The sequence below is a fragment of the Phoca vitulina genome, unplaced genomic scaffold (assembly GCF_004348235.1).
Source record: "Phoca vitulina isolate PV1807 unplaced genomic scaffold, GSC_HSeal_1.0 scaffold1, whole genome shotgun sequence".
NCBI classification, from domain to species: Eukaryota; Metazoa; Chordata; class Mammalia; order Carnivora; family Phocidae; genus Phoca; species Phoca vitulina.
In genome coordinates this window covers 66235860-66249143 of record NW_022589704.1, presented here as the reverse complement: position 1 = coordinate 66249143, position 13284 = coordinate 66235860, and the positions used below count along the sequence as shown (strand labels likewise).

Here is a 13284-nt window from a genome sequence, read left to right as displayed (position 1 = left end):
AGCAGCCAACACTCTCTGTCACCCCATTTGAAAGATGTAGATAAACCTGCAGCACGGTCCTTAGCAAGAGGGCACAGGAGTTCCTGATATCATTCTGTCTGCTTCATAAGGTGTCAGAGGACATAAGAGATGTAATCGATCCCCGAACTTATGCAACTGTCCCCCTTGTTTCACACTGCAGGATACCAGTGACTAAACCAAGGTCACATGGGCAGCTTATGGTAAAAGCAGTGACAGATAGACTCTTTCCAGGTTCTTTTGTGTACCACAGAGGGGGAGGTGCAGGGAAGAAAGTGCAGTTTTCAACGTCTAGCTCAGGGTCAAGAGTGAGGAGTAATAAGGACTTGAGTAGACCAGTTTTCCCCATCCCCTCTCTCCAGTAAGGGCCATACTAACACATGCTCCTTTGTGCTGAAAAGGACCACATATTTGGCTTCCTGAAACATCTGCTGATGATTCTCATTTCAAAGGCAGATAGGGGTGGCCATGATGCGCTGTATATAGTGGTGTAAGACTTTTTTTTTCTTATTTCCCTTCTCAAAATGTATCCCTGGAGAAATTAAGAATACTGTTCCTTTAAAAATATATAACTGAAGTATGCTCAGTTTTCTATGATTCTCACTGAAGACAGTGTCTGGAAGAAAACCAGCCGACGCAGGTGAGGAACACTGGCATCCATTATATAGGTCACTGGTTCTTCTGTGATAACCGAGAAAGGTGGGACTCTGTATAGACATCAAAGTAAACATAAATACCTCCCCAAATGTCTCAGTTTCCTTCATGTAAGTTAAGAAGAGTGGAGATATAATTCTCCAGTGCCATTCTGTTTGATCTTGACAACTGCCATACAGGACAGCCAGGTCCTACTACACAGGCCCCCTACAAAATCCCTAAATTGCCAACCAGATTCACTCAAGAAGTGTCTTTCCCCATACATGGTGCTGAACAAGCAAAGTCACACTAACCAAACTGCCATGTACATAGTGATCAACAATAGGGCCACTTTCAGTGGAAAGTGGCAAGACTAATACCATGCTTATATGCTAACGACAGCAATGAGACTCTACAGTACTTTGTTTATGACATTTTTTCCCTATGATTAAGAGGACACTAGGCAACTGCCTCCAAACGTATGGCTGCTATTAACATGCTCATCCTAATAACTTTAGACTCTAAAAGAAATTTAGAAGGATTTAGAAAAGGATTAAGATAATAAAACCCATTATTCTTTATGTACATGTGGATTGAAAGATAAAGGTAAGCTGACAAATTATACAAATACTCACCTAAAGCCACTGCTTTTATAAAAATTCATTCCAGTCTGTAGTTTCTTATTTTAGGGCTTAAAAGTAATATGATACAAAGATGAAAAGTTACTCTTCCATAACCTAAAGCAACGTAACTCCAGAATTGGTGTTCTTTTTTCCCTATTAGTCTATCAGACTTTGTAATCAACATTATTTCATGCCTCATTCCTAGAACTGAGCATTTCACCTGCTACATTACATGTGGGGAAATGCGCCTTCCTTGGTCACAGCCATGAGGAGCACATTTTTAACCTAAGTGGAAATGCTGCGTGTTAGCTGATTTGTAACACAGGCACATACACCCAAATTCCTAATACACTCAGTATTAAAGAGCAAGAGCAAAAATAGCTGAACATTTTAACTTTTAAGTGCAGAAATAAATTTCTTGTGTTAATGCACAATAAATTAAAATTAAATTCTAAAGAAGGGAAAAGATACGTCTGTGTGTATCTGCAAATAAACGTTCAAGTTGCAGTTAGTATAAATCTGAGAAATGGTGTTAGATGTAATGTAACACACAAGCTGTATTTTGGCTTGCGGTTTTTGGGTTTCCTGAAGAGCAGTTTGCTTTTCAAGGACCTAGACCTTAAAAAATTTTATTGTTAGAAGCCCAGGACGCAAAAGAGCTCACCTGTGTATAGTGCAGCTTTTAGAATTCCAGACCACTGGCTTTGGTTTATACTAGGCTATGACAATTCCAGAATCAATATTAAAATAAACCCACAACCAAAATCAATAATTAAGGAAACATCTACAATCCCAAGGAAAACATTCTAAAAATTATATTAAAATTTAATCCTCAAATGTTGTAATGACACAGAATGATTCACATAACACTTTCAAATATTTACAGATTTTCTTTAACATATGACATTATCTATTTTAAGCAAATACTTCATGATACTCTACTGCTGTGACTCGATCACATAGGCTGCAATCCTGTGAAATCCAAGAATAAATAATTCAGTAGCATTATGTTAGGATGGTGTCAAAGACTTACTTTAGTTGACCAGAAGGAAAGTACGTAAATGTACTGCAATGTACATTTATAAGACAATATTATTGCAAATTGATATAATGTAAATATAAAATATACAGATTAATAAATGTGGTCCTTACCATGGGTGAGACACTCTGGGAACTGCAGCCACTTCTACCTTGATAGGGATGCATGTAATTCTGGTACAGCTGCATGCCGTACTGCAGACAAATAAATAAAAACACACTCCCATCACTTTCACTACACAGGTAACTCGGGGGAAAAAACTCAATACTCGAATTGGTTACATATCATAATATAAGAAACAAGAATTTTAAGCTTTCCCTAAAACAAATTGGTAAGGCAACCATAATTTTGAAAGGTAAGCTTTTACTGCCTTACAATGATATATTTAAAAAGACTGTTTTTGGGGGCCCCTGGGTGGCTCAGTCGGTCGAGCGTCTACCTTTGGCTCAGGTCATGATCCAGGGGTCCTGGGATGGAGCCCCGCATCAGGCTCCCTGCTCGGCGGGGAGCCTGCTTTTCCCTCTGCCTGCCACCCTCCCTGCTTGGGCGCTCTCTCTGACAAATAAATAAATAAAATCTTAAATAAATAAAATAAAATAAAATAAAATAAAAAGACAGAGTTTTTTACTTGAAACCACACTTAAGGTCTAGCTTGCCAGTATAAAGATCTGTAACTGACATTCCTACTCATTCTTAGCACCAAAACCACTTGGAATGGTATATCACCTAGTGAAAAGAGAGCTCACTTGCGAAGGATGTCAGACTTTATGGAACAAGGAGTCTGAAAACCTTACACGCATCTTAAGCAAAACAGAGTAAAATTCACCATAACTCTTCAATGACTGATTGACGAATTACATCATCTCTTCGGCAAATCCATAAACCTGGCCCTACGTTAAAGATTCTTGACACTGCAGTATCCTCTACTCACAATACTCTCAGCGCATTGTTTAATTTTTGGCTTTAAATTCAGGGAAATCAAAATGGCAGGGATCTCACACAAAGGGTCACAAAATACAATGTAAACTGCAGTAGGAAAAAAAATGCAGCATCTTTATTTTCAGGAAGTAGCATCGCAAGACTCAGCTGCCAGGCTACTATTGGAAAGTGGGTCTGGACTGTATGTGGATTACTAGGTTTGAGAAAATTAAGAATGCTAACTGCCATGACCAAACTTATTGTGGAGGGCTCACCATCTGAAGCTATAAGGTACTCCCCTCAGATTTAATCTACTTTGTTTAAAAAACAAAAAACAAAAGAAAAAGAATACAAAGCAAAACCACAATGGGACAGAGAGGCCTTTACATTTCTTTTCTTTTTTCTGGCTACCCTCAACCATTCTATTTCACAGAGCCACAATGAACTTGGAAGAAGGTCCTATATAAAAGAGATTGAGGAGACACCATGGAATCCAATCTCACCCTTAGGATGAATTCCATTTAAACATTCCAACAGAGCTGTTTCTCTACTGAAGACTATTTCCTTAAAAGCAATTCCAGCAAAGTGGATCTATTTGGTAATTAGGCAGAAAAATCAGAGGGTGGCGTGGAGAGTCACTGTTTCCAAGATTTTGCTTTTAACATGACTACAAAAACCCACATTCATTTAAAATTCTCTCTATTGACTTCTTTATCCAATTATTTCCCAACTTATAAAAATTATTACAGTTTGATTGACATTAATGGGACCTAATGAAATTTACTTTAAATCAACCCTAAACCAACCATAACTATCAAAAGAAGAGAGAGGAGTTTAATTCCTAGTCAAGTTCATTTTGGAGACTATACAATAACCTCTAACCAATTCTTTCACAAGGTACATGCATGCTGTTTGGTCGCCTTTTATTTATCTGCAGTGAAAAGCCAGCTACCTACTATTAAGCCTGTTTCCTTCAAAGATGTATTGTCCCTGATACCTGTAGTGTTAGGTAGTTGCTTCTGTGCTGTTGGTGGTCTTTAGGGAGCATTTAACTCTGGCGGAGGGGTAGGGCATGAATCGCCTTAAAATGGCCCCGTCCTACAGAGGGGCAGACAAGGGACCAAATTACGGAAGAAGCTAGCAGAGTTCTACTTGAAGGGAAGGGAAGAAGACAACACGTAACCAGGACACTGTACGTGAACAATTCTCAGATTTTCTATGAATCTGCATATAACTGTTATTTCTCCAAAGAGGACAGGAGGATCTTCCTCTGCTACTACATGAACAGTTCACATGTGTGTATGAACAAGAAAAGGAACTAAAAATAAAACAAGAGGCCAAATTCTTGGAGGAAGCAGGATCTAGTAAATAGCGTGTGAAGAAAATCCGGGGCCCTTTCAGTCCAGTCAACATAACAGACTCGTCTGTCCCTGCACCTCCCACTAAGCACAGTGATAAACTGGAAATACAATAGACAACCAGAGTCGAAAATCCAAAGATACCTCTAACACCATGTGAGTCCAGTGCACCAGCCAGCGGGATGAAGCAGGTGCCCGGCTGACGACAAGCTGCCAGGGGAAACCACCTGACTCCCTTATTAGAGTCCTTCAAATGTGTCTGTGCTAGCAAGCCCTGGCTTCCTGTATCTGGATATTTTAAAGGGTAAAGCAGATCATATCACTTTCCCATTTGAAAGTGTTTGGTGGTTTATCATTGCTTCCAGGATAAAGGTTCTCCTTGATGCCTGCCTCCCTCTCTGCCTTACCTGGAAAAGATTTACCACAATTAAAAAAGGAAAAAAAAAAAACAAAAAACACAGGGAAAATGGATGGGGTAGGTAGAATAATGGCCCCCAGAGATGTCCACATCCTAATTCCTGGAGCCTGGGAATATGTTAGGTTACCTGGCATAGAGGAATTAATGTGGCAGATACAATTAAGGGTGCTAATCAGCTGATATTGAAATTAGGTGATTATCTAGGTGGATCCAATATAATCACAAGGGCCCTTAGTAAGTGGAAGGGGGAGGCAGAGAAGAGAAGGAAGTCGCAGCATGAAAAGGTCTTAGCTCGACATTGCTGGTTTTGAGGGTAGAGAAAGAGACCATGAGCCAAGGAATCTAGGCAGCCTGTAAAGTCTGGAAAGGGCATGAGAAATGGATTCTTCCCCAGAGTCCCCGGAAGGGACTGCAGGTCCTTGGACACCTTGCATTTAGGCCAATAAGTCCCATTTCAGACTTTCTGAATGACAACAGTGTAGGATAATAAATTTGTGTTGTTTTAGGTCACTAAAGTGGTAGTCATTTGTTACAGAAGCCATTGAAACTAATACAACAGACCATCTTTGAGTTGGACATTTGTGCCTTGAAAGAGGCTTCAAAAAGATCAAATGAAAAAAGAAAAAAAGTGAGAAGGGGACAATCTTCCAGGAACAGCATTCTGGATATGGAAGGATCAAAAAAAAAGCTTTTAGTATATTTCACCAATTCTTGGACACATGCTTCCTTTCAAATTTAACATTCATAAAAATTTGCCTTAACTATAGCATCTTATATTCACTGTGGACCAAGTGACTTGTCACTGCCTGAAATGTTTGGTGAGATCAAGAAATCATTTGCATCAAACCTTGCAGAAGGGCTAGAAAGACAATTCCAGAGACCATGGCAGCGCACCTGTCTAAGTTCGGCCTCCTTGAAGCTCTTGGCAGCACAGAGTGAGATAGTCTGTATGAAATATGGGTAGCCATGGATCTGAGATAAAAATGATTCGGGAAAGCTAGACTTAGAACATGAAGAAGTTTTAGAGATGCCTCTCATAATTTATTTCATATATATGTGTGTGTGTGTGTGTGTACACAAAATTGATAAACGATGAAAATCTACACCTATAGACCTAAATAAATCTAAAGTAACTAAATGAAAATAAAAATCACAAGGGATATGAAAGCATATCATAATTTTATTGGCATATTTCTTTTCTTTCTACTTATACAAAAAATAATGGTATCCTCGTAAAATCAGTGGCATTAAAGGAAGTGTTCTTACCACCTGCTTCGGAGTCGGGTGCCTGACCTTGAGATCAAACTAGGAGGGAGGAAGCCTTGACTAACCAGGTCGGAAAGCATCTTCTTTACTAGCCTAACCTGATTTCCAGAGTTCTGCTGGAAGGAAAGAGAAAACCAGAGACCTCAAGGTATTTTCTGACTATAACTATGTCGGGTTTAAGTATTCCAAAACGTGTCAGCCTCTTCATCTGCAAAAGAAGAGGACTGGATGAGGTCACTGGTTCTTAGTCAAACACCTGGAGTTCACTCACTAAATCGGGATCCCCAAGGATGGGGCTGGGGACACAGAACTTCAGAATACTCCTCAGGTGATTCCAAAGCACATCCTGAGTTAACTAGTTATTACCTACTTGACTGGTTGGTTCCCAACACTCTCTAAAGTTCTTTTCTTTTTTTTTTTTTTTACATTTTATGACAATGAGAGCAACATAGAAGCAATTACTTACCATGGGGGTTTCAAAGAATCAAGACTTCTAAGCTTTGTTGAAACCAAAATCATGACAGTCATTTAACAGTAGACTATTTGAAAAACAAACCTGTTGTAAAAAGGTAACTACAATGGCTATCTGCTATAACAGCAAAAGGAAGCAAATTTCAGAGTTAATCCAAAAGCTTCCTTTAAGCCATTTAAAAATAGGGAAATCCTATACAGACAGACACAGATATGGATGGTTGCCAGGGGCTGGAAGTAACTGCTTAATGGGTATGCAGTTTTCTTTTGAGGTGATAAAAATGTTTTGGAGCTAAAAGCTAGCTAGAGGGGGTGGGTGCACGACATTCTGAATGAACTAAATGGCACTGTATTGTTCACACAGTTAAAATGAACACAGCTAATAATATGCTCATATTAGCACAGCTGATTAAAATAGTTAATTCAGTTATTTTATGTTATGTGAATTTCACCTCAATTAAATAAATTAAAATAATAAAAACTAAAACGATCTTCCCAACCTGGTATGACAACTAATAATTCTGATTCTGATTATTCTGCACTTCTTCAAAGGGAAATGGTTGATAATTTTTATAATTATGAACTTGAGTTAAATTTACTAACATACAAGTTTTGAAATTAAATGTGTTTTCTGTACATTCTAGAAGAAATCATTCTATGTCTTTCTTCCCCACGTAACTTTTAGAACATTCTTACTCCTTTCAACATGCTCCCCAGTAAACTATGCTTACTTAAGTTGTAATTTCTACTTAACACAAAGGTTGATGTTTTAATAGTATATTACAGTAAAATTTGCATAATAATTTGAAGTAAACTAGAAAGCAATTTATACAACACTTAAACGAAATGTAAAACAACTGCACTAAGCATAGCTAGGTGCGCACATTTTAAAATACACGTCATGTTGGATTGATCGCAGTATCTTAAAAATGTAGACTGAGTCAGGTATAGAAGTTTTAATGAGTTATACTAGCTATAATATGTAATAACTTGAAAAAAATAAAATTCAGAGCATTTCTAAAAATGGAATACTTACTCTACATGCACAAGATAAATGCATTTAGGCTACTCCACTCTACTAATGTTTATCTTTCAGATTAAAAAAAAAAATACATACATTTGGATACATGGACTTATAGTGAGTCTTCGCATTTTGAAATACAGACATTTTCAAACTTTGATGGCACTCACAGCATTAATAGAAATTCACGCCCGCAGTGAGATTACCTTAAGCAATCTAATCGCAGTCACCCAGCACGTCCTACTCTGCTCTTCTTCTGCACAGAGCATTTTCAGGTCTCGGGGCCCTCCCGCTTTGTTAGGCTAGAAGGCCACAGCACATTGTTTATCGTTAATGCATATCTTGAAGGTAACACCTGTTGAAATAAAAGCCACTAAAATTCTCCTATATATAAGAGAAAGCTGTCTCTTTTTTAAAAGAAATTAAAAGAAACCCAAGCTTACCTAAAAGGCTGAGGCTTGCTTTATTCATCTATCAAAATATTAAGCCTGTACCTTAAAGCAGAATCCATAGTTAGTCGGTGCTCCGTGTTTTTTTTTGCCTGCCAGGGACACATAAATATCACTATTGCCAAATTCGCTGAAAAACTGCAAATGCCGGGGTTCCTTTAAAAAGATACAGATGTGAGTGTTGAAATGAATCCATACTTTTGCACAATCTCTTTTGTATTTCTATTATATTACACAATTTCTACCTTGGCAAAAAATTATTCCAAACAATGGCACAGAAACAAAAAGGGAAGAAAAATGAAGTTACTATATCCGTCAAGAACCAGGAGCTTGATACAATATTATTTGAAAAGTGGTTTATCATTTAACTGCCAATATATGCAAAAATTTTTATCTTCCTATTTTAAAATTTTTCTCTTTAACCACCATTTCAGGAATCTCAGGGAGAGAAGGCAGCAAAGAATGGCTTTTGAAAATGTTTTCCTGGTCCAGGTTTCAAATAATGGTAGTTCAGCAAAGACAAGAAGGGTGGTTTGAGCTTCCACAGCAGTCAGAGAAGAAAAAGAAGAAAGAGACGAGGACTCCGGCTTTGTTTAGCAAAGGTCCCCGCTCACACGTGGGCACCGCCCAGGACACCACAGCCGGCAGTGAAATAGGCGGCGTCACTACCTTCCGTACGAAAACAAGGAGGCCTGTACAGATGAGTTCCGGGAAATTACCTGGCAGTGGAATGTGTCTGGTTTTCAAGGTAAAGTGGAATCATGAACAGCTGTTTCTTCTCTGGGAGATCCATGAGATTTAAAGCTGGCCATGGGAAATCACTGGGTCATATTATTCTGTGATTTAATAACTTGGAGAAGTGCTTAATTCTGGGGTTGGTTGTATAATCAAAACCGACCAAAATGCATTTGTTCTTTAGAACCTTGCTACTAGTAGTGTGGTCCCCGACCAGGAGCACAGACATCACCTGGGAGCTTATTAGAAATGCAAAAATCTGTGGCCCCACCACAGACCTACTGAATCAAAATCTGCATTTTAACAAGATCCCAGGTGATTCATAGGCACTGAAAATTGAGAAGCAGTGCTCTAAAACAAAACAAAACCGAAAAGACAGAAAACCCAGAACATTCAGCAATTTGAGCAACCCATTCAAATCCAAATCCAAAAAAATTTCAGTCATTTACCAGCGGGCTATTCCATCCCTGATGATCGGAAGAGCGAGAGTTTCTGTGTATGTCACTGTCCTCTGTGTGTCACTGTTCTTAGGCATTTTGATCTAATGAATGACTACAGTTCCCATCTCCATGGGAGAATAAGGCAGAAAAGAAAACTGTTGAAAGAGACCCAGCCTAGGGCCCTTGGAACAAGGGAAGAGGAAGGAGAAAGGTACTCTTACTGTCATGGCCTTTAAAACTATTTTTTGATAGAAACTGATTTGCTAGTAAAAATGTCTGATTCCTATGAAGAAAAGATAAAACCAGCCCTGTCCACTGACACTGTAGAAGTCAATGTAGCTGAGTCCTCTGGATGTAAGAAGAAAAGGCAGCTTGAGAAACTCTAGAAGGCATGATGAATCTCATCTCTTGACTGATTTTTGCTCCATTAGTGCAGACAGAGCAAGGCTTACGATACTGTAAGACTAAAAGCCTGGGCTGGCATGGTCAGCAAAGGCTACGCACGCATGTGTGTATACAAGGGGAGAGTGGGAGAAAGGCGTACTTAGACGTTTCTCTGTAAATAAAAGTCAGAGCCACATCTCCAAGGCTTGTAGCAGTGGTTAACTAACTCCCATGCAGCCCACATCTTCAGAAAGTACAATAAATCAAGACCTTCTCACAGAAAAAGGACAGGAAATGGTCTCTTTCCCAGGCAGAAATGTCATATCAGACATTAGATAACATGCATAATTTATATCAAGGTCATAATCCTTGAGGTTACCTAATACCTTGTATTTCTTTTTTTTTTTTTTTTTTGAGGGGAAACTGAAAATCATTTTCATGTATAGACTGTGGAACATGAGCTCATTAGACACAGGCTAGAGAGAAGAATATTACGTACTGAAGTATAGCTAAGTCAGACACTATGTTGAAAAGAGCTAAGATATGGACTGAGAATAGAAGTTTGATGCTTGTAATTCTGCCTGGCCAAGGGGAAGACCATTGCAAGGATAAAAGCGTGGATCCAGTAGAAGGAATAAGGAGCTGTCTTTTGTATAACGGGTGGGCAGGGAAAGGAGGTGAAGGCTGAAGTAAAAATATAATGGGCAGTTGATTTTAATGAGAAACGTGTTGAAGAAATAAGAATTTAGGAATTAAAGAAACATTATCATATCTTCCAGGGAAGGTTCACTGGAAAGAGTAGGATCAACATGATTACTGGATGTAGAAGCCACTTTTCTCTGATGTTAAAAGTATAAAAGATATGTATGTATTTATTTAAAAAACACCTTCATATGTAATTTTATACTTAGGAATACAGGGAAAAGAGCAATCTCACTAAAATTTAGACTAGAGAAAGTCTAAAACCTTAATTACAGAAATAGGTAATTATTTATCCTAACATTAGTCCTGACAGAAAAATTTGAAAACTAGTTTAAACGTTCAAGAAAAATTAGTTGAATACTACTCGTCAAATGATACATACTTAAAAAACAAAACATTTCTGTAAGGGAATGTGATAATAAATTAGTAGAGCCCTGTTCCATCACTTACACTTCAAGGAGACACACACATGTGACATGAACACATGTGAACAGCAACGAAGGAAAACTGTGTATGAGGGGAAGCTGAGGAAAGTTTGGAGGAGTCAACTGTCACTCCTTGTGGCTCCCTATCACCAGAATATCTGGTCGCTGTCATTAACTGTATTCTGGGCATTTCCATTTGGATGCTTCACCCTTAACACAATATATCTACAACTAAGATCATTATCCTACTTCTAAGATAATGTGATAGCAAATCTCCTATTCCTGTTTACTGTATTAAATCATTGCCTATTTCTTATTTCTTTCTCTAGGAACATAAAATGCTTCCTCTCCTTTCACATCAATCAGTCAACAAAACTTGGCCAGTTGACATTTAATCTTCTATCCATCCCTTTCTTCCCCCTCCACTGCTCATCCTAGGTTAAATCCCATCACCTCCACTCTGGATTACTGAATGACCATCTAATTAGCATCTGTGCCTCTAGTCAATCTCTCTCTCTCTCTCTGTCCCCCCACTCCCTGCCTCCTTTGCTCCCTTCCCCTCATTGCCTTTTTTCTCTCTCTCCCTCTACCCACCTGATTTTTTTAAGCTCCCTATGGCCATAGTAATCTTACAACTTGATCATCTCACTCTCTTGCTCAAAATATTTCACTGGCTTTCTACAGTGAATTGAGTGACTCCCAAATATATCCCTGCCCCCATCCCAAGAAACTGTGAATACCACCTGATTTGGAAAAAGGGTCTTTGCAGATGTAATTAAGTTAAGGATCTCAAGATGAGACCATCTCAGATTATCTGGGTGGGCCCTAAATCCAATGACAAGTGTCCTTTTAAGAGACAGAGAAAGAGAAGGCCATGTAAAGACAGAAAGCCTGGAGGGAGGTCGTCACAAGCAAAGGGGTGCCTGGAGCCACGACTAGCCAAGACAGAAAAGCCTACAGAAATTGAAAGGATCACATAATGAGAGGGAGCAATAAATAATGGATGAACATTTCCAGCATAAAAGAAAAAGAGAAATTTGCAGATTGAACGCATATGTTGAGAATCGAGTAAGATGTATCAGAATACATTTGAATGCACCTAGAAATATGGTCAGGGAAATTACTGAACACCAATGATTATCATAATATTTGAAAAACCTCCAGAGAAAAATGACAGATTACCCACAAAGAATTAACAATGTTGTTTGACAACAACAGATGCATGAAAACAGAATTAAAATAGCCACCCATGAAAACTCTCAAAAGTAGTTTTACTTGAAAGAGATCAATGCTTTGCATAAAACGTCAGCACTTATAAAACACGGCGTAGTTGACACACTAGACCACACAGACACACAGACAACACGGTGCTGAGCACGGTGGGAATGACATGGGCGAGTGATGGTGTGTGGGAGCATCTGCACAAGTGTGTCTATGTGACTGTATGCACAAGTATATGCACTCCAGCACACAAATGAACGCATGCATCCACCCCTGGTCATAATATAACTAACTCCCTTTAAGGAACGTATAATCTAGCTAAGGAGATAAAACTACCACACACACAAAGGAATTAAAGAGCAATTACAGACTCAGCTGAGTGTTACTAACTGCATCAGCAAAAACAGGAGTTCAGAAGCGGGCAAGATCAGCAGGATGACCTGGGGTGAAAAGAGGAGACCGTGTGCCAGACCTCACAATCTGCAACCGAGGGTAAGGAAGAGGAGGTGAATTCGGAGTGGAGAAGAAATGAGCACAGTATGTGGTCCCGAAATAAGAGCGTCTATAGATTCTATCACAGGATGTATGTTGGAATTAGTGGGGAACAAAGCTGAATAGTCAGTTTTTAAACAGATTATGGCAAATGTTTGGGATCTAAAATCAATGTACCAACTCCTGATATCCAGTAATATACTAATAAAAACAAAGTAAAACCCACTTTCACTTATAATTCATAACACATCATGGACATTTCAATTACCTTTGATGTCCCTTTAGTAGAAAAATATAAACCAGATCTTCTTAGAAGGAAGTAAATCTTTTTCCAGGACTTCTTTCCCTGCTCTTTTGCATGTAAGAAGCCATGGATTTCAGGGTATGTGCTTGAACTCAGAAACATCTGCAAGAAAAGTTAGACATCCTCATGCTGTTTCTGAATCGATAATACTGTAGCCTTATAGTAACCTAAGATTTCAAATATAGACATGTAAACTCTAACAGTGTCAACACCACTTAAACGTATCATTACAGGCATGGCAATATAAATACAACAGAAAATAAATCAGTCTTTCGATAACCGGAGGCAAGTTCCAAATGAAAATCTGTTCACAAAATATACATTCTAAGCGGTCAGGACTTAGCCAAACACCAAAATGATAAGTTAT

General features: G+C 38.6%; 1 protein-coding gene across 3 annotated transcripts in view; it reads right to left on the bottom strand.

Annotated features, from left to right (window-relative positions):
• GRB14 (growth factor receptor bound protein 14) overlaps positions 1–13284 on the bottom strand; it is a 112099-nt gene that overhangs the window by 6735 nt on the left and 92080 nt on the right. For all 3 annotated transcript variants that reach the window (XM_032409246.1, XM_032409247.1, XM_032409249.1), the window contains 4 exons: positions 12882–13019; positions 8260–8370; positions 7972–8067; positions 2427–2507 (listed from right to left, as the gene is read on the bottom strand). In XM_032409246.1, coding sequence (XP_032265137.1) covers positions 2427–2507; positions 7972–8067; positions 8260–8370; positions 12882–13019 — 426 coding nt within the window. The remainder of the gene's footprint in view (positions 1–2426; positions 2508–7971; positions 8068–8259; positions 8371–12881; positions 13020–13284) is intronic.